General features: G+C 44.4%; 1 protein-coding gene across 5 annotated transcripts in view; it reads left to right on the top strand.

Moving 5' to 3' along the window:
- The window catches only part of CYLD (CYLD lysine 63 deubiquitinase), a 29,506-nt gene extending 17,290 nt beyond the window's left edge, over positions 1–12,216 (top strand). For all 5 annotated transcript variants that reach the window (XM_048515965.1, XM_048515960.1, XM_048515963.1 and 2 more), the window contains 9 exons: positions 554–695; positions 3,698–3,820; positions 4,338–4,429; positions 5,315–5,381; positions 6,096–6,228; positions 8,413–8,521; positions 9,905–10,023; positions 10,200–10,416; positions 11,712–12,216. In XM_048515965.1, the coding sequence (XP_048371922.1) occupies positions 554–695; positions 3,698–3,820; positions 4,338–4,429; positions 5,315–5,381; positions 6,096–6,228; positions 8,413–8,521; positions 9,905–10,023; positions 10,200–10,416; positions 11,712–11,896 (1,187 nt within the window). In that variant the 3' untranslated portion in view covers positions 11,897–12,216. The remainder of the gene's footprint in view (positions 1–553; positions 696–3,697; positions 3,821–4,337; positions 4,430–5,314; positions 5,382–6,095; positions 6,229–8,412; positions 8,522–9,904; positions 10,024–10,199; positions 10,417–11,711) is intronic.
- The last annotated feature ends 8,205 nt before the right edge of the window (positions 12,217–20,421 follow it).

Genomic DNA, 20,421 nt, shown 5'->3' with positions numbered 1-20,421 from the left:
TTGAAGTGGGCTTAATATCTGCAGTGTTGCTTCTTTCTAGGAAGTAACCTTTAGTCTGCATATGGAGAAAAGGTTATTTTCACTTTGTTGTGGTTTAAATCCAGACTGAGCTTCCACAGATGTAAGGATTTCTGCTTGCGGGGCACAGTTTTCCAGCCTCCCCTCCTGTGGCAGCCCGAAATCTTTTTTTCTGAGGGGGTATCTTCTCAAGAAAATTATTTTGAGTGGCATTTTGGACTGCAGGGTGAATGGGAAAATGGTGCTTTGTGAGCAAAGGTCTTTGTGTCTGTTGAGTGTGAATCCAGCCCACTATCCCAGGTGCTGCCAAGTTATTCTAACTGGAAAAGGAATCAGTGGGACCGAGACCACTGATATGGGAGAGATTTTTCTGCCACTTTTGTAGCCTCTAATGCTGGGCAGACCTGAAGCAGGGAGATCATGCCCCTCATTCCAGCACTGTGGGAAGAAGCTATCCCTATAGCGGAGCCACCCCTTTATTTCCCCTCTATTGTTACGGAGACCCTTGTGTAACTGTTCATATGTTGTTCTTCAGCTTTTGGTGGCTATCTGAGTGAAGTGGTTGAAGAAAACACCCCTCCAAAAATGGAAAAAGAAGGCTTGGAAACCATGATCGGAAAGAAGAAAGGAATCCAGGGTCATTACAACTCCTGCTATTTAGACTCCACATTATTCTGGTAAGTTTCTTGAAGCCCCATGGCTGAGAAAATGACACAAGTGTGCTGAACCTGCGCTCAGTAGGTGACTGCTAGCCGGGACATGTAGCCATGTACAGTGTGGAATTAGTCTGAACACAACAGTCTGCAACTGTAAATGTTCCAAATTCTCTCTCAGAAGAACTTATCCGTTGCACTAATTTTCAGTGAGGCTTGAATTCCGAAGTGTGGTTTGGGGCAGTGAAGGGGATGCTGGGAGAACACCTTGCTGACATCCTTATTGTTGGGTGAAAGGGTGAAAAAGTAGAGAGAAGACCATGAAACGTGGTGGCAGCACAGTTACCCCTATCTAGAGCCTGCTTGTGTGACATAGGAACCAACGTGGCTACAGTGTTAGTCTAGAACCTGGGAAACTCAGGTTTCAATCCCCACTGGTGCCATGGAAACTGGCTAGGTGACCTTGAGCCAGTCACACACTCTCAGCCTAGCCTAACTCACAGGGTTGGTGTGAAGATAAAATAGAGAAGAGGAGAACGATGGAAGCTGCTTTTGAGTCCCCGTTGGGGATAAACGCAGGATACAAATCAAGTAAAGATCTCTGTGGCAAGCGGCAATCAAAGCTCTGTTCACGGCCTGAGTTCAATCCCGACGGAAGTCTGTTTCAGGTAGCTGGCTCAAGGTTGACTCAGCCTGCGGTCCTTCTGAGGTCGGTAAAATGAGTACCCAGCTTGCGGGGGGAAGTGTAGCTCTCTGGGGAAGGCAACAGCAAACCACCATGTAAACGGAGTCTGCCTAGCAAATGTCATACTTTGATGTCACACTAGAGATCAGTCATGCTTGTACAAGGAATTACCTTTACAAATTAAGTAAAATAAACAATAAAATGAAATGCCTAGAGTCCGTCGCATGCCTCGACAGATCTAAAACCTAATCCTAACCGCTTCAGTTTCTTGCGGTGTCATGAAATCTGTGACAAAAGTATTGTGATATACAGTTGTTATCGCCACAACAAAAAGTTGACCTGGTATCCGTAAAACAAGCTTCTCCCCAGTTTCTGATAATGTTGTTAAGAATTTTAAAAGCTCCATTTGATTGAATGCTGGAACCAGCGTAGAGAGCGACCAATTCATTTGCTGCCCCGAATGGTGTGAAGTTAACAAATAAACAGGGACAAAACAGCTTGACTGGCATGTATTTTTATGTCATGTGACGAGACATTCTGAAAAATTATAGATAAGCTTTGTATTTCTACAGGGGATTGCTGAGTGGCTCTGCAATAAAGTGAACGCTGGAAAGACTTGGCACCAAAATGAAACTTATAAGCACCATGCTTTGCTGGCATCTGGGATTTGTCAAACCCTGGGATAGGGTCCTCTCTGAGGGTCCTCTCTGAGGGTCCTCTCTGAGGGCTTTCCATCTGTCAACTCATGAGCATACGAAGCTGCCTTATGGTAGTTTGGGCAAGCCAATATTTCCTACTCTGGGAGACAGTCATTGCCTGGGGTCTTAGGCAGGAGCTTTCCCCAGCATCTGCTGCCCCAGGTTCTTCTAAGTGAGAGATGCCATAGATCAGTGATGGCGAACCTTTTTGAGACCGAGTGCCCAAACTGCAACCCAAAACCCACTTATTTATCGCAAAGTGCCAACACGGCAATTTAACCTGAATACTGAGGTTTTAGTTTAGGAAAAACGGTTGGCTCTGAGGTGCGTGTTACTCGGGAGTAAGCTTGGTGAAGCAACTGTGCAATGCTTCGAATGGGTGAATCATGACCCTAGGAGGGTTTACTCGGAAGCAAGCCCCATTGCCAGCAACCGAGCTTACTCCCAGATCATGCCCAGGCCAGCCTAGGTGTGTGTGTGTGTGGGGGAGTGATTTTCCACCCCCCCAATGACAAACTCTCTGCACGTGTGCCCATAGAAAGGGCTCTGAGTGCCACCTCTGGCACCTGTGCCATAGGTTCACCACCACTGCCATAGATGGTGCTTGGGACTTTATGCAGGCAAGTCTCGTGGTTTTACATGGAACTGCACATTCTTTCCACACGTGGAATTAGTCCTGCAGGTGTGGGAATGGGTGGGTATGAAGTCCTCTCTTTTCCTTTGAGATACATATTAGTCCAGTTTGGTTTCTGTGTACCAAATATGGTAGCTGAAACATTGCTGATCTATTGCTGATACTCTACTTTAGACCCTCCACCCCCACCCCATCTTTGAGAAGTGAAGTTCTGTGGCTAAGGGACACGGAGCCTCTTCTGTCATAGCTCCCAGAAGCTTAAGTACCATTCTCAGGCCTACCATTCTCCCAGAAGCTTAAGTACCATTCTCTGTTGATCAGATGTTTGTTTGTTTTTTGTTCTGCAAATACCCAGGCTGAATTCTGCCCTTTACTGTTGTTCAGTTAGCGGTTCTTCATTCATTGTTAGCTCTGCATATTTTGTTTTATCCTGTAGGAGTTTTTCAACTTCAGTTTGTGGCTTCCTTGGAGGAAAGCTGGGTACTGATTTCTATTAAAATGCTATGAAACATATGCCGCTACAATGGTAAACTTGAGTCCGAAAGAGCTCCAAGCTGATTCTTCAAATCCCGCTATCACCCGTGAGAAATGGGTTGGCAATTTTTGTTTTGCTAAACATACAGTTTGTGGTGGTAGAAATGAATGATAATGACCTTGTAGGGTTTTCAAAATGAGATGTTTGGACATGGCTTGCCAATACCTGACTGCGACCCTGGATTCTTTAGTGGCCTCCCATCCCATTTGGAGGACATTGATTCATAGGGCCTCCATGAGTCGGAAATGACGTGACGGTGCTTAACACACAACACTCCCGTCCCGCTACGAACCGGGGCCAACCCTTCTTAAGCTTCTGAGATCTGACGGTGTCGAACTTGCCTGGGCCATTCAGGTCAGGGCAAACTGTGAGAACCAAATAATTCACCACACTTTTATATTCCTTTTTTAAAAAAAACACAAAAAACCTTCCTGCCAGCTTCCAGGGTTGAAAGTATTTTCTCCTTTCTTTCAGCCTGTTTGCGTTTAGCTCAGTTTTGGATACTGTTTTGCTTAGACCAAAAGAGAAAAACGATGTAGAGTATTATAGTGAAACTCAAGAGCTTCTGCGGACAGAAATAGTCAATCCTCTCAGAATGTAAGTAAAGGAAAATGAATCCTACTAAAAAATTTTTGCTAGGAAACTCATCTTTGCTCGCTGCTACCAATCATCCCCATGTGATTGCCGTTGCGTGTGTGTGTGTATCGGTGGGAGGGTGTAGGAAGTTTAGAATGTGCTCTCAGTTCATGCAGCTTAGGTTGACGGTCCCTAAAACGGTGGCCTTTCCACAGCTTGGTCCCACTGAGGGTTGAGTTCCACCAGACTGCAGTGATGTGACAGGAAGTCATGTGCACACAAAAAAACCCCATGTGACAGGAAGCAGAATTACAACCTCAATAGTGTTCAGAACATGATTGCGGGTGGCAGACCAAGAGAGGCAGGAAAAGAAAATACACCTGGTGAGGAGAAAGCTGAGGGAAAGAGCCTTGAAGGAACCTCTAAACTGGGAAATTTGTATGATGGGAGGCTCATAGATTATCTTTTGACAATGTGTTGCCTTTATGAGCAGCCTCCCTTTTTGGCTCAGCCTGTTTTCTCCATCTTTGTGTTGTAGATATGGGTATGTGTGTGCAACAAAAATAATGAAGTTGAGGAAGATTTTAGAAAAAGTGGAAGCTGCTTCTGGATTCACTTCTGAAGAGAAAGGTAATGAGAAGTTTTTTGGAGCTTAGCTCTGTGGATGGTAGTAATGAGAAGAGCGTGGAAAGGAACTTTGGCTCATTCCGCGCATGCAGAATAATGCACTTTCAAACTGCTTTCAGTGCTCTTTAAAGTTGTGCAGAATACCAAAATCCACTTGCAAACAGTTGTGAAAGTGGTTTAAAAACACATTATTTTGCGTGTGCGGAAGGGGCCTTTGTTTCATGTTTCTCATTGGGGGAAGGTTAACTAGTGTCATGGTGTTTCCAGACTGTAAGATGGGAATTGACTTTGGACATGTTTGAGGGTTTAAAATAGCGATCTTTATGAAAAGGTAAATCTGTGTCTGGGTGCATAAATATTACATGAAATGTTCTGAACAGAGAATGCTTCTAGAACACGGCCACACAGCCTGGAAACCACACAGCACTCCAATGTTCTGAATGCTGGCATTTCATCTTTCCTTACAAATAAGTATATTTGTATATGGAAAAGACGAGGTTAGAACTGTGCGCCTCCCCAAAACAGCTCCACTTCTCCTTCTTTTTTTGTGCTGAGAGCAATGTATACTCATTTGATCAAGTGATCCTTCTTTGGTGAGAAGTGAGCTTTAGCAAGTGGTTTAGTTTGCCTTCAGTTGTTTGAGAGGTCTATCTGCAGAAACCTTTTGCGGAACTTCTGCAGTATTCCAATAGAATTCCAGTTACTTTTGGATATTGTAGCTGTTGCACATTGGGTTAGCATACTGGGTTAGTAGATGACCCATTCAGTGCTTTGGGACCAACTTATCAACTTTTTTGATAACGTGAGAGATATTTGAGCTTAAGAAGTGTTTTTGCAGAGCGGCTTTGGTTGGTATCCTGATATAACTTCTGTTTTCTTTCCCTACAGATCCAGAAGAATTTTTGAATATATTGTTTCATCATATTTTGAGAGTTGAGCCATTATTAAAAATCAGGTAACATATTCCTATGCTATGTAATTTTATAGTGAAATCAAGAGGGTCCTTCTTTCTTATGTGGTGGATGTGTAAAGAAGCTAAGTTTTGGGGGGATATAATATTAAATGATAAGATTCTGAAGGCAACAGTCTTGATAAAACCTGAAGCTTTGGGAGAAGATATCACTAATCAGTACTGATCTCTATTTATGTACATGTCTATGGCAGCAAAGATTTTATATACACAAAAATGGAGAGGCGAAGGAGGACTGGATTTTGAAAATCACAGAATACTCAGAAATGGCAAAACTGACGTCACTATTAAGGGACAATAGTATAGACAACTTTTTAGAACATTGGAAACCTTTTACAGAATACCTTTTGGAAACCTATTCAAACAGAGAAACAAGAGCAGAGTTTGGGATTTTAAAAAAGGCAGCAGAGTGTAAATATTAGAATACTTTTGAAGCAAAAATAATTGAGCTAATGTTTTTAATTATGGGCATGAATCTTGAGTTAACTTTCAACCAAAGATTAAATAGCCTGAAGTCATTGTAGAGTGTGTAGTGGGTTATGATTTGTTTTGTGTGTGTGTGTGTGTCTGTTTTTAAAGGAGAAAAATAAAAATCATTTATATTTTAAAAAAAGCATCTCTTGCCTCACATGTCTGTGAAGTGCCAAGCCTAAATGCTTTTCACTGGAAACTGTTTTTAAAATGTTCTCTTTTCCTTAGATCAGCAGGTCAAAAGGTACAAGACTGTTACTTTTATCAGATATTTATGGACAAGAATGAGAAAGTGGGCGTTCCTACCATTCAGCAGTTACTGGAGTGGTCTTTCATCAACAGTAATTTGAAGTTTGCAGAGGTTTGGAGGATTTGCTTGTTTTCACTTTTTATTAATTGGATTTTTTTTTCACTTGTTCTGAAGAAAGCTGAGGCATACTGTTGGAAGCACTGGAGTATTCTATAAGGTGCATACTGGAGTAGGAGTCAAAAATGTTTACTTTTCACACCTATGCTATTTCACATAACAGCGTGGTGTAGTAGTTAAGAGCAGGTGGATTCTAATCTGGAGAACTTGGTTTGATTCTCCATTCCTTCATCTGAGTGGCAGAGGCTTATCTGGTGAACCAGATGTGTTTCTGCATTCCTACATTCCTGCTGGGTGACCTTGGACTAGTCGCAGTTCTTTTCAAACTCTCTCAGCCCCACTCACCTCACAAAATGTCTGTTGTGGGGAGAGGAAGGAAAAGGGGCTTGTATAAATCCAAATTCTTCTAAGAAGAAGGGCATCCCTGCTTCATATTATCAGTGGGTACCTGTTTGTGTGAGTGATGCTGTGTGAGTTGAGACCTTTTGTGATGCTGCCGTTCAGCTTTCAAGCCTGATTAAAAGCCATACACCTGAATACAGCATGGTATAGTGATTAGAGTGTCAGGCAAGGATCTGGGAAAGCTGGGTTTGAATCCTAGCTTTGCCTGGGAACCTCACTGGGTGACCTGTGGCCATTCTCCCACTCTGAACCTTAGCTACTTCACAGGGTTGCTGTGAGACTGAAATGGAGGAAAGGAGAAGGATAAGAACATAAGAACAAGCCAGCTGGATCAGACCAGAGTCCATCTAGTCCAGCTCTCTGCTACTCGCATTGGCCCACCAGGTGCCTTTGGGAGCTCACCTGAAGGATGTGAAAGCAATGGCCTTCTGCTGCTGCTGCTGCTCCTGAGCACCTGGTCTGCTAAGGCATTTGCAATCTCAGATCAAAGAGGATCAAGACTGGTAGCCATAAATCGACTTCTCCTCCATAAATCTGTCCAACCCCTTTTAAAGCTATCCAGGTTAGTGGCCATCACCACCTCCTGTGGCAGCATATTCCAAACACCAATCACACGTTGTGTGAAGAAGTGTTTCCTTTTATTAGTCCTAATTCTTCCCCCCAGCATTTTCAATGAATGCCCCCTGGTTCTAGTATTGTGAGAAAGAGAGAAAATGTTCTCCCTGTCAACATTTTCTACCCCATGCATAATTTTATGGACTTCAATCATATCCCCCCTCAGACGTCTCCTCTCCAAACTAAAGAGTCCCAAACGCTGCAGCCTCTCCTCATAAGGAAGGCTTCTAGTCCCTCGCCAATCATCCTTCGTTGCCCTTCTCTGCACTTTTTCTATCTCTTCGATATCCTTTTTGAGATGTGGCGACCAGAACTGGACACAGTACTCCTTGGCGCGGTCACGCGATCCAATGGCTTTTATATAAGGGCATGACAATCTTTGCAGTTTTATTCTCAATTCCTTTCCTAATGATCCCCAGCTTTGGGTGCCTGCTTTGGGGGGTGGGGGGAAGGTGGGGTATAACTGAAGTAAATAAATAGTGACCAAGGTGTGAGTTCCTGTGGTACTTTTTCAAGCATGCTTTTGGAAAACTAAGGCTGCAGACATCATTTATAACAGAGTAAGTCCACTGAACACAGGAGGAACTGCGTTCCGCATAAAAAAGCACAGGATCTGTGTCTATGATGCCCTGAGCTCACAGCTCTTTCCCACTTCCAGATTTTCTTGTCGCTGTTGTTAGATTACTCTGGAGGTCATCCAGCTGTGCAAGTTTCTGCTGGTTTCGTTCAAGGAGGTCAGAGTAATGCAGACTGGCGACACCTGTTTCGGTTTCTCTTTTTATCTCGTACATTTTTGAAAACTCCTCCTTTTTCCACAAGGTCGGGGGGTGGGCCTTGTTCTCTGTTCCTTTTGTGAAACAACTCTGGGAAAGTAAGTTGCCTTGAGAAAGGCTATCCAGTGAACTCTAGCCCCAGCATGTATTCTAATCGGAGTCCAGCATCATCACGGTACTACTTTGGTTCCTTCTGTCCATCTGTCCCATTTGTACGAAATAGAGATCCAGTTGTGTCCCTCTTGGGTTTGAAATGCCCTCCTTGTCTTTGAAAAGCCCTCTGGTTGCTTAGCACCACTGCCCTCAGCAGTACCTGGAGGTAAAACTACTCATCGGTCTGTGACTGAACTAAGCAATGTATTTCCTCTCTCTGCCTTCTTATTTTCAGGCACCCTCCTGTCTGATCATTCAGATGCCTCGATTCGGAAAAGACTTCAAAATGTTCAACAAAATTTTTCCTTCTCTGGAGTTGAATATCACAGACCTGTTGGAAGACAGTGAGTATAAAATAACTTGGCAGACCTGACCATCTGTGGAAACTTCATCCCATCTGACATTTGGGTAGGGATGAGGCATTTTGATTATTTTAAGAGGCCATCTGGTTTTTTTTATACATTATTTATTAATCTACGGTTTTAACATGTTATGGGCATTTTTATAATTTAAATGTTATTGCGGTATTTAAATGTTTTATTGTGTTTAATTGTTGTAACCCGCCCTGAACCTTTCTGGATAGGGCAGGATAAAAAAGTGACAAAATAAAAATAGATAAACAAACAAACAGTCAAGCGAACAAACTCAGGGCAAATTGTATTAAGCTCCCCCCTTCTCCTAGGGCAAAATGAATTCTGCTTGTTCGTTCTTTTCTCATTCTTTTCTCCTCACTCCTGGAAAAAAAGTTTGCAGAAAAGAGGAACTTTTTGGAAGCAGTAGGTGGAAGCTCCTTTGTTTGGGTTCAGCAATCTCTCTATATAAAAATCTATCAGTGCGTTTTCCTGCTGACAGGTAATCTCCCAAACTACTGGACCGATTGCTTTGAAATTTTCACACAACGTCGCATTTGCGTGCAGCCAGGTTTCCATACTGTTTCCACACCACCTGTTGTGTACATGTCACAATTGTGCCAGTTATTGTGTACATGCCACACCTCTGACAGTTGGAACCACAGTTCTGTTACGTAACAGCGCCATCTGCTGGCCGTCAAAGCAACACCCTCTGATACAAGGGAAACAACCATGCCTTCCTTGAAAACCGCTGCCATCTGGAGTGAAAAAGATGGGGTCTGCCATCTGGACATGGCCCACCCATGCTAGCGGGGGAAGATGAGGGAGGGTCTAGGGGTTTGCTGGACCAAACGCTCTGAAATTTGAACACAACGTCGCTCATGCCTCCCAGCGTGTTTTAAGCTAGGTAATTCGCCTGCAAGGGAAGGGAGTGAAAGAGACAGGGTCTGCCACCTGCACATGGGCCACCCACCCTAGCAGAAGAAGGGGAACGTTAGGGAGGGATGGGGCGAGGGCCATGCAAGGGAACGGGAGAGAGGGAGGGTAGTGAGGGGCCCCTTGCCCCTCCCCTCCCTTGCAAGCATTGTGCAATGACACATGTTCGAACCGTTCGCTTCCCCCTTTCTTTCTTTTCCACTTCACCAGACTGAGCCACAGCAACACGTGGCTGGGCCCGCTAGTACTTTATAAATGACATGAGGTTTTTTTGCTTTCTACACAGCAAACATAAAATATTTGTTACCAAAAGCAATTCTGATTAATGTTTGGCATGTGGAAGTTTGTAGGCTGGGGTAGTCGAATAGATCTGGTCCCTGTTTAGGGGATGGCTTTGCTTTACTGAGTGATGATCTGTGACTTTGTTTTTACACCACGCAGCTCCTCGGCAGTGCCGGATATGTGGAGGGCTCGCATTGTACGAATGCAGGGAATGCTACGAAGATACAGACATCTCTGCTGGCAAAATCAAGCAGTTTTGCAAAACTTGCAATACACAAGTAAGCTTGCTCTTTCAGAGAGGTCCTGGCACTGGCGTGGGTTCAAATTTGGTGGCAGAAACCTTTTGGGAGGGGGGGGGTTTAGGAAATTTAAATGCCTTTAAGGGACAGAATTAAGATGCCTTTACCAAAGGGAGGGATTCTTTAATCACTGTTTTTAACCCTTTTGGCTGTAGGTTCACCTTCATCCCAAAAGGCAGAGTCATAAATTCAATCCAGTGTCTCTTCCGAAAGACCTACCTGACTGGGACTGGAGGCACGGCTGCATACCTTGTCAGAAGATGGAGCTGTTTGCTGTTTTGTGTATAGAAACAAGCCACTATGTGGCTTTTGTTAAGTATGGCAAAGGCGACTCTGCCTGGCTCTTCTTTGACAGTATGGCGGATCGGGATGGTACGTCTTTTTCTCATTTGACCCTCTTTCTCTGTTTCGCGTTTCCACCCTGGCTTAAGGGATCTTATAATGCTGGCTCAGCCTCTTGGGCTTTGCATGGTTGCAGCTCTTCTTGCCCCATATTGGGCCCTCCCTATTTTTGGAAACGATGCCTATATAATAGCATGGAAATATTACAAAGTGATCATCCAAAAAAGAGGAGTCTATTGAGATAACAGAAGCTCATTTGTGTTTCCACACTCCTACATTCCTGCTGGGTGACCTTGGGCTAGTCACAGGTCTTCAGAGCTCTCTCAGCCCCACCCACCTCACTGGGTGTTTGTTGTGGGGGGGAAGGGAAAGTCTCCTTACAGGAGAGAAAAGGGGGTGGGTGGGATATAAATCCAAACTCTTCTTCTTCTCTATTACATTGTGTCCAATATAATAAAGCATGATTTACCACTCAACAGTTTGCGGTGTGTTCAGTGGTAAATCGTGCTAGTATAATATAGAAATCAGCCCTTGATTTCTTTTCTGTTTAAAATTCGATCCATTTTACCAGTCTTGCTATATCCCATAACTTTTTATGGGGTAGTTTGCCATTGCTTTCCCCGACTATTCTTCATCCACTAGCTATGAGCTAGGTACTCATTTACTGACCAAGAAATGGATGGATGGCTGAGTTGACCATGAGCCAGCTTCCAGGATATCTGATCCACAGGGGGCTCGAACTCCTGACCGTGTGAGTGGCAGTGCAAGCACTTAACCACTACACCACGTGGCTCCTCTATATCCCATAACTTTTTAAAGCCTCTCTATCTTCGTTTGAACATGCCTTGATTTCCACTTGCTTGCTAGTGTCATCCTCGCCATCATTAATAGATTTAAAATCCCTTCTTGCGCCATTGGGCCCACCTCCTTTGTGTAATTAAGCAGAGAGGCCTCAGATGAGCCTGCTGTTACCTCAGTAGCCCCATTTTTTTGGATGATCATTTTTTAAATATTTCCATGTTATTATATAGATTGGAATGGAGTCAAATCCCTGCTGTTATCCATTCTGATGTACTCACAGCAATCTTGGGTCCACCTAGTTCAGGGGTCTGCAACTTGCGGCTCTCCAGATATTCATGGACAACAAATCCCATCAACCCCTGCCAGCATGGCCAGCTGGCCATGCTGGCAGGGCTGATGGGATTTGTAGTCCATCAACATCTGGAGAGCCACAGGTTGCAGACCCCTGACCTAGTTTGATGAGGTCAATTATCTGTACTTGCCCTTCTTTGTAATGTCAATCTTTTCTTCCTTTCCCTCCAAAGGAGGCCAGAATGGCTTCAACATTCCTCAGGTGACTCCATGTCCAGAAGTTGGGGAATATTTGAAAATGTCTCTAGAGGAGTTGCATTCCCTGGACTCGCGGCGGATTCAAGGGTGTGCGCGAAGGCTACTTTGTGACGCTTACATGTGCATGTATCAGAGCCCGACCATGAGCTTGTACAAGTAAAAACTTGTCGTCTGGGAAAGGAGGACTCGGGCTTTTCAGTGGCCCCCGACCCTGGCGCAAGAAGGCTCTGCAGCGCTGTCCGTTCAATTGCTGGCACGTCTGTTGCTGGCGGTGGATGCTTCACGACGGTGGAAACAGAACGTCTGCAACGAAAGAAGCGAATATTTAAAGAGAGGAAGAGATCTCCTACCAGTGACGTTCTGTTACTGAAGTACTTAAGCATTTTGCACTCTAGGAAGTGTGTCTGTGTGCGTCCGTGTGTGTGTGTGTGGTGTTTTTAATAAAAACGTCTAAATGAAGCTATGAAAATATTCAGGCTACAGTTTGGAGGCACTGCAGTGTTTGTGGAATAACGTGTACTTGTCTAAATTGCCATGTGGCTCATGGCATTCTCATGTGAGACATTTAGGATAGATGACCTTATATTCCAGATACTTATTTCCCCGCCAGCATGGCCAATTGGCCATGCTGGCAGGGGCTGATGGGAATTGTGGTCCATAACATCTGGAGTGCCAAAGGTTCGCCACCACGGATCTAGGAGAACCACAAAACCTTTCCAGGGTGCATGTTTCTTAAACATTGTGCAGGTCAGACAGTTAAGGAACTTCACTTTCCTGGGTCGCTGAATTGTGATCTACATCTCAACACCCACATTTTTTTTACTGGCTTTAAAAAAAAAGCAATCATTGTTAATAAAGCTAAATCGCGGAAGTTTTAATTTTTTCTGCCACGCTTTTATGAGAGTGTGTAAAATGCACATCGGTGGTGGGATTTCTCTGTTCCATTCCTGTGGACCAAGAATGATCTGTGTTCTTCGTGGGCCTAATGGCTGCCTTCAGGGAAATTTGCCAGAGCTAAGTTGCAGGGCCTTTCCAAACAGTTTCCCCACGAGGCCGACGCATAGAGGGGTTTCATCGCAGGGGTCCATCCAGTCCGCAGAATATTCAAAGAAGCCATCTGCGAACAGGTGGTGTGGATGCGTCATTTTTGGGAAAACAAGTTTGCAATGCGTGCACCTGCACGGAATCACTCTGAAAGGCCGTTTAGCAGCCGCAAAACGTTCTGTCAGCACTTTCTCCAGGCTTGGTTTAATCTGTTGGTGTCTCTTCCCCCAGCCCCGTTCTCACGTTCAAAACTCCTCAGCAGATACCCCGCATGCCTTCTCTTATGAATTTCTCTCCTCTTTTCAGAAGCTGCACCAGAGTTCCAACTCCATAGTTTTGCTTGCTTGGAGACCGAGGCAACCAAGGCTAATTCAGGTTGCTTCAAGAATATCAGTAGAGTTTTGCGGATGGCTCTGTTTTTAGTGTCTTTTTCTACATTTGGTTGGATGACTGTGTATGCATGTGAAACAGAATGTGTGAATGCTTGCATAAAGGAAAAGTCTGGGGCGCAGAAGGAGTCAGCCCCTTAGAGAACATGAATTGTGGGTCCTACTTGAAGGTGGCAGTGCTTCACCCATTTGACTGAGTTGTTAGCCACTTGGAAACTCTACTGCCAGTTTCTCTACTGTTTGGGAAATCAGTGATCCAGGTAGCCCAGGCCCCGCCTTGTCTGCTTTGCTTATTCCACTCACCTGTGGATGGCATCCAGGTGCAGTGTGCATCGGGGAATAGGTTTTGGCAGCATTGTGCAGGGCTGATTTGAAAGTATAATCCTCGAAATACCTCAGATTATTGGGGTGAGTGGTCCCCTACAAACCGTAACTCCTGTCTGTGCCATACACAGATTTCTGGGACCCAAGAGGGCAACCTTAATGTTGTGTTAGCTTTTTGCCTCAGGGAAATGTACCGTAATTGAAGGAAATTGCTAGTCTGTTCAGGAGAAGCTGTTGCGTTTGACCCCCCCTCCCCCCAAATCCCAATCGGAGTATATATGCTGTGTTGATCATTTTGGACTTTGTTTTTTTTAAGTATTGCTAATGTTTTTTTTTAAATCTTCCAGGATTAAATCGGATCAGTATGTAGTTAAATCGGTCAACCTGCCTTTCAGTTCATATTTAAAAAAAATAACTTCAAGTTTCAGTTTGAGTTAGAATATTGAGTGCGTTCTTTTTTAAACAAACCTTAAATCCAGTAGCTCTTTGCAGTGGAGATAATCAGAGGTGGGATCCAGCAGGTTCTCACAGGTTCCCGAGAGTAGGCTACTAATTATTTGTGTGTGCCGAGAGGGGGTTACTAATTGGTGATTTTGCCACATTATTTTTGCCTTAGTTACACCCCTCCTCTCAGCAGTAGCGTGCAGAACTTGAAGCAGTCTAGCAGGAGGTGCACCGGTGTGCGTGGCAGCCTCCGGGCCATGCAGGCATCCCTTCCCTCAGTACCCAAGGACTTACATGAAATGGCCAAGCGCCCTTGCCACAGCCCTCGCCTAGGAATGCCCTGCACCCCAGAATGTCTGCCACGCCCCCCCGTCAGGCTCCCCACCCCAGCCCCATTGGCGCTACGCCACAGTTTGAATCCCACCACCATGGGAACCTGTTACTAAAATTTTTGGATCCCACCACTGGAGATAATCCTGTTGCAGTTGTCTTAAGCATCTTTTAAAATAACTTTTTGAAAGAGAAGTCAAATCATACATCCAGTTGTGAACTAAATGTGGCTGTTAGATCACGTGCTATGTTGCAATAGCATGCCAATAGCTTTCCATTCATGTGGATGTGGGAGGAGGCAGGTTTTTGTGAGTAGTTGTGTCTTGATCGCCTTGCTGTGCGGATCATGATGGAGAGAGTAGCAGTTAATACATCCAGGGCTTGTTTCTATGAGCTGCATCCAAAGTGTGCAGTTGCAACGGCACATTTAGTATCCCAGTGTGGATCCAGGCCTGCTGTGTTGAATCCTGTTACTTTCTTATGAGACTGCTTCGCTCAACAGAAGGGAGTCATTGCCATCAGTCTGAAGTTCCTGTTGGGCTTACATGCATAAGGTTCAGTTTGTTTGGACCAGAACTGGCTGGCCTAAAAATGCTGTCAGCATCTTTGAGGAGTGTTGTGCTTTACATGATAAATATTATAGGCCTGTCGCTTACAGATCTTACAGTTTAAAGTTTGAAATGTAGAAGACAAGAAAAGGTAGAGGGAAAAGGTAGGGATGAACAGGAGAAGAATACGTATGCACTGCAGTTATGCATCCTGGACTTAGTTTTAGTAGGGAGGAGAGGCAAGGAAGTATGCTCAAAGCCTTGTGAAAAATCCAGCATTTTGTTCTTCTGCATCATGTTACGGGATCCTAACCAGGCCTTGTTTTGTCGCAGTACAGCCAAGATGCACCAAGGTCTGGAGACTCGGAGTTGAAAAGCGGCAGGCACTCATTCCTAAGCCCATAGCATCTGCTGATCTACTAGCATTCCATTTCTGAACTACTCCTGGACAGCCCCTGACTTCTACTCCCTTCCTGAGAGCCAGCGTGGTGCCGTGGTTAAGAATGGGTGGGTTCTAATCTGGAGAACTGGGTTTGATTCCCCACTCCTCCACCTGAGTGGCAGAGGCTGATCTGGTGAACTGTACAACACAGTTTATGGAATCAAAATGACTCGATGGATGACCCTTCCTCTCAGCTGGAGAAATGGTGAAGTTGTGTGTAAAATCTTGCATGGTTTTCCAATGGTGAGTTTGCCCGACAGGTCATTGTGGGTTAATGGCTCTTGATGCTTGTTGCTGAACTTTGCTGGAGGGACAAAGCAGGCAGCCATTTCTACAGATCAGCCAGAAATGGGTTGCCTAGTACCCGACTCCTCAGTCTTTTGCCAACAAGCTCATCCTTCACTAACAACTCTGCCACTGGATTCTTCCCCAGACTATAGCTGCACCGGCTATGTGTGATTGCTTCTGTTTCTCTGGGATTTTTGAGATCTGTCAATATGGTGTTCCCTTACCTGGGTAGCCCCTCCTCCCAAGCAGTGTTGCGTTGCTGCATTTTCACAGTAATTTGGTTAGTAATGCATTTTACCAAAGAGCCAACATGGTGTAGTGGTTAAAAGTGGGTGGATTCTAATCTGGAGAACTGGGTTTCATTCCCCACTCCTCCACCCGAGTGGCGGAGGCTTATTTGGGGAACCAGATGTGTTTCCACACTCCTACATTCCTGCTGGTTGCCGTTGGGCTAGTCATAGTTCTCTCTGAACTCTCTCAGCCACACCGACCTCACAAGGTGTCTGTTGTGGGGAGAGGAAAGGAGCTTGTAAGCCACCTTGAGTCCCCTTACAGGAGAGAAAGGTGGGATATAAATCCAAACTCATCTTCTTATCAGTTTAACAGATCTGGGATGCACAGTAGAAAATTTTCATTGCAAATGCATATATTGACAATGAGTCAGTTATCTCTAGTGCACAGGTGTCAAACTCGCGGCCCTCCAGATGTTGTGGACTACAGTTCCCATAATCCCCTGCCAGCATGATGGGAACTGTAGTCCATAACATCTGGAGGGCCGCAAGTAGCGGAAGTATCTCAGTTGTGCTATGAACAATGGACCTTGCCAAATTCTGCCTCCCCTTCTTTTCTTTTAAATTGAAAGCCATGCCATCTCCTGAGTTTAAACTTGTGTATGAATGCAAGAATTGAATCAAAAGTGGATCAGTGTAATCATGTCTTGTCAGACCAGACATGTGAGGGAGGGAGAGGAGAATCTGTCTATTGGATGGTGTCTTGAGAATTGTCTTTGGTGTGTTCTGTATTCTACATGATGGGACACTTTAGTTCTGTTTTTGTTATCGATCTGAGGCCTTGGAATGCAAAATATTGCAAATTTTCGATGGCCCTTCATATCAAAAGGAAAGCTTTATAAACTGTTGAACATGAACAGGGGTAGGTGTTTGTATATGGGTGAGGTTCTGAGCAACAAAACTCTCACTCAGCTCTCACCCCCACCCCACCTCCTCTGCTGGAAGCCCGTAGCGGCGAGATAATTCCTTCCTCATAGATGTAGGGTCACCTCAGTCCGCAGGTAGTGGAGTTTCCCTTCTAGGAACAACTCTTTTTAAAAATTTATTATTTTTTCACAAAACATAACAAAAACCCAGGAAGACAGATGAGTGTCTGAACACACAATAGGTGGATCTGCATTGATTATCAGTTATAGTAAAGGAACATAAAGTACAATCTAAAATAAAGCTAGGGACAAATCTGGAATTCTTTTCCTTGCACTTCCAGTCCTAGTGAGGGAGGAGGAGGAGGAGACTTTAGTCTGAAAAGTTTAGCCTGATGGTTGCCTCTTGTTCTGAGGTCGTTGTAACATGCCGTGCTTGCAGTTTTAAAACACCGGTTGCATTCGAGTATCATTAGCCAGTGGTGGCGAACCTATGGCATGGGTGCCAGAGGTGGCACTCAGAGCCCTCTCTGTGGGCATGCACAAACAGAGGCCCCCCCCCCCCCCACATCTAGGCTGGCCTGGGCCACTGGGCTCGATTATTAGCATTAAACCTAAGACCTAGTTTTGGGGAAGCAGTGTAGGTAACCCTGTTAAGTGCTGTTAAACCCCACTGATTTTCATGCGAAGAACTAAAGCGCAATCCTTTACCTGGGAGTAAGCTTGGTTGCTGGCAACAGGGCTTGCTTCTGAGTAAACCCTCCTAGGGTCGTGATTCACCTGTTGGAAGAGTTGCATGGTTGCTTCAAAGCAAAGTCGCTGACTACCACCAAGCTTACTCCCGAGTAACGCATGCCTTGGAGCCAACCATTTTTTCTAAACTAAAACCTCAGTATTCAGGTTAAATTGCCGTGTTGGCACTTTTCAATAAATAAGTGGGTTTGGGGTTGCAATTTGGGCACTCGGTCTTGAAAAGGTTCGCCATCACTGTCATAAGCCGACTGAGACTGAGATGGAAAGTCCTTAAGCTTGTGTGCTCCACTAGCTTGCTGAGCTGAGAGTGAAAATTTTGAAGAGCTAAAAGTAATTGCAACTTGGGGGTGGTTTCCAAATCCAGCATTTTTTAAAAATGTGGCCTTTTAACCGGCAACCGGGGTTCTAAGCCAAATAGTCTCAGATTCAGATGTCATACAAACTCAGTTCTAAACCAGCAAGTCTTAACCTTTTGGCCCCGTTACTGCCCCATTATCATAACAAAACAAACCACAATTCAAATAGCTTTTTGTACTTCTGGAAAGTATGGCATTTCAGCTGGAAGGAAATCCCACCATTTGGAAGTTCACTCGATGCTGTTCTTCCTGGTGAGGTGGTGATGGCCACTAACCTGGATAGCTTTAAAAGGGGCTTGGACAGATTTATGGAGGAGAAGTCGATCTATGACTACCAATCTTGATCCTCCTTGATCTCAGATTGCAAATGCCTTAGCAGACCAGGGGCTTGGAAGCAGCAGCAGCAGCAGTAGAAGGCCATTGCTTTCACATCCTGCATGTGAGCTCCCAAAGGCACCTGGTGGGCCACTGCGAGTAGCAGAGAGCTGGACTAGATGGACTCTGGTCTGATCCAGCAGGCTAGTTCTTATGTTCTATGTTCTTGCTTGTGTGAACTCAAATGCAGAACGGGCTCCATCTTTCTAATACTGTCCCTCTTTCTGTTTTGTTTGGCATGATGTTCTGGCATTCTGATAGTGTGCTTAATGCTTTCACGTGTTACTCAACAACATTAACCTGAATCGAGCAGAGCAGATATTGATAGGTATAAAATAGTTTAGTTTTAAGGTGGTAATTCACTCTACAGTAGCAGGACATCTGAACGTCAGTTCTGTGTTTCGGGTGTGGGATTGAAGAACTGTGGTTGAGTGCATGGGAAAGCTGAACGTTATTTTTTCCTTTAAATCTTAGATTGCCTGTTTTAAGGGTTGAATCTATCTGTTTGCCACTGTAATGAAGTGTGTTTTGCATTGGTTTGCACAGTTTGTGGTATTTTATTAAATAAACTGCCTGTGTCTGTGCAGTGTGTCCTCAATAGATTTGCTTCCACCAGGATTGGAGGGAGGTCTTCGATAGCAGGTTGCTGTAATACAGCCTTAATTTTCCCAGAGAAGGAAATTACCATATCCTGTTTCTGTATTGATATTTATTAAACGTTCTGTTTTTATGACTCTTTCATTTCTTTGAGAACTTGGAAGGCCCACAGGTGACTGATTTGTTAGGGCTGTCCATGGTGTCTGTGATACCTTTCCAACAACAACTATACTTAACACCATTTCAAATTGCCACTTTTCTTGAAGCCCTTACATTTAATTTATCTTCCTGGAATTAGGAAGATTTGCATTTGTGTTTCTGCACGAGCCGCTTCAGGTTGAAATGTATGTGTAAGCTGCCATCTTGTGGCAGATGGACACAATTTCCAGTTCGCCTCTTTTTTAAACAACCCATAATTCTGTAAAAACAGTTAATAATGTAGCTTTTCATTCATTTATGTGCCCTAAATGAATCTTATATGTTGTATACGAGAAAAAGTTCTAAGTGCAGATTTTAAAGAAAAGATATTCAATACCTTTTGTTTCATTAATGTCCTAAGGCAGTGGTGGCAAACCTATGGCAAGGGTGCCAGAGGTGGCACTCAGAGCCCCCCCCCCCCCAATCTAGTCTGGCCTGTACCGCTGGGCTCGATTATTAGCATTAAACCTAAGACCTAGTTTTGGGGAAGCAGTGTAGGTAACCCTGTTAAGTGCTGTTAAACCCCACTGACTTTCATGTGAAGAACTGAAGTGCGATCCTTTACCTGGGAGTAAGCTCAGTTGCTGGCAGCGGGGCTTGCTTCTGAGTAAACCCTCCTAGGGTCATGATTCACCCGTTGGAAGAGTTGCACGCTTGCTTCAAAGCAAAGTTGCCGACTACCACCAAACTTGCTCCCGAGTAACGTATGCCTTGGAGCCAACCATTTTTTCCTAAACTAAAACCTCAGTATTCAGGTTAAATTGCTGTGTTGGCACTTTGCGATAAATAAGTGGGTTTTGGGTTGCAATTTGGGCACTTGGTCTTGAAAAGGTTCACCATCACTGTCCTAAGGTGTTCACAACTTTACATGGGTTGAAAGAACAGGCATAGCTATTTTTGAACACATGTCTTTTCTGAGAAGGGTTCATGGCAGAACATAAGCTTTGCTTGTCTCCTAACCTGAAGAGTCATTGTGGCATAATATGGAGGGCTGAGCTAAATTCCATGACTTGACTGTATATATTCAAATAATCTTGGAAGTTAGACTATAGTAGAATAATAATTTGGAGAGGCCAAGTAAGCAGAGATATGAATACAGTTCTCTTCCAGCAAAGTCCAGAGATGGCTCCCTCCTGCACGCAGACATTATTGCTTTTTTATTTGTGTTATTCTAAGGAGCAGTAAGAAGACATCTGGAAGACTTTGCTTATAGAAGAAGTGGTTGAAAGCAGGTATGTATGAGACAACTAGACCCCTCTGTACTTGAACATCATGCAGCTCTGGTGTACCTTCCTTTAAGCACTGTTGTTCTCCCCAATGACATCCAAAATGGCTTACATAGTTCTCTTATTGTCAAAACAATCTTGTAAGGTAGGTTAGGTTGAGAATGTGACTGGCCCAAGGTCACCCAGCAAACTTCCATATCAGAGTGAACTTGGCTCAC

Source organism: Sphaerodactylus townsendi, linkage group LG14 (genome assembly GCF_021028975.2).
Source record: "Sphaerodactylus townsendi isolate TG3544 linkage group LG14, MPM_Stown_v2.3, whole genome shotgun sequence".
Classification (NCBI taxonomy): Eukaryota; Metazoa; Chordata; class Lepidosauria; order Squamata; family Sphaerodactylidae; genus Sphaerodactylus; species Sphaerodactylus townsendi.
Note: the sequence above shows the minus strand (reverse complement) of the source record. Positions and strands in the feature narration are given on the sequence as shown.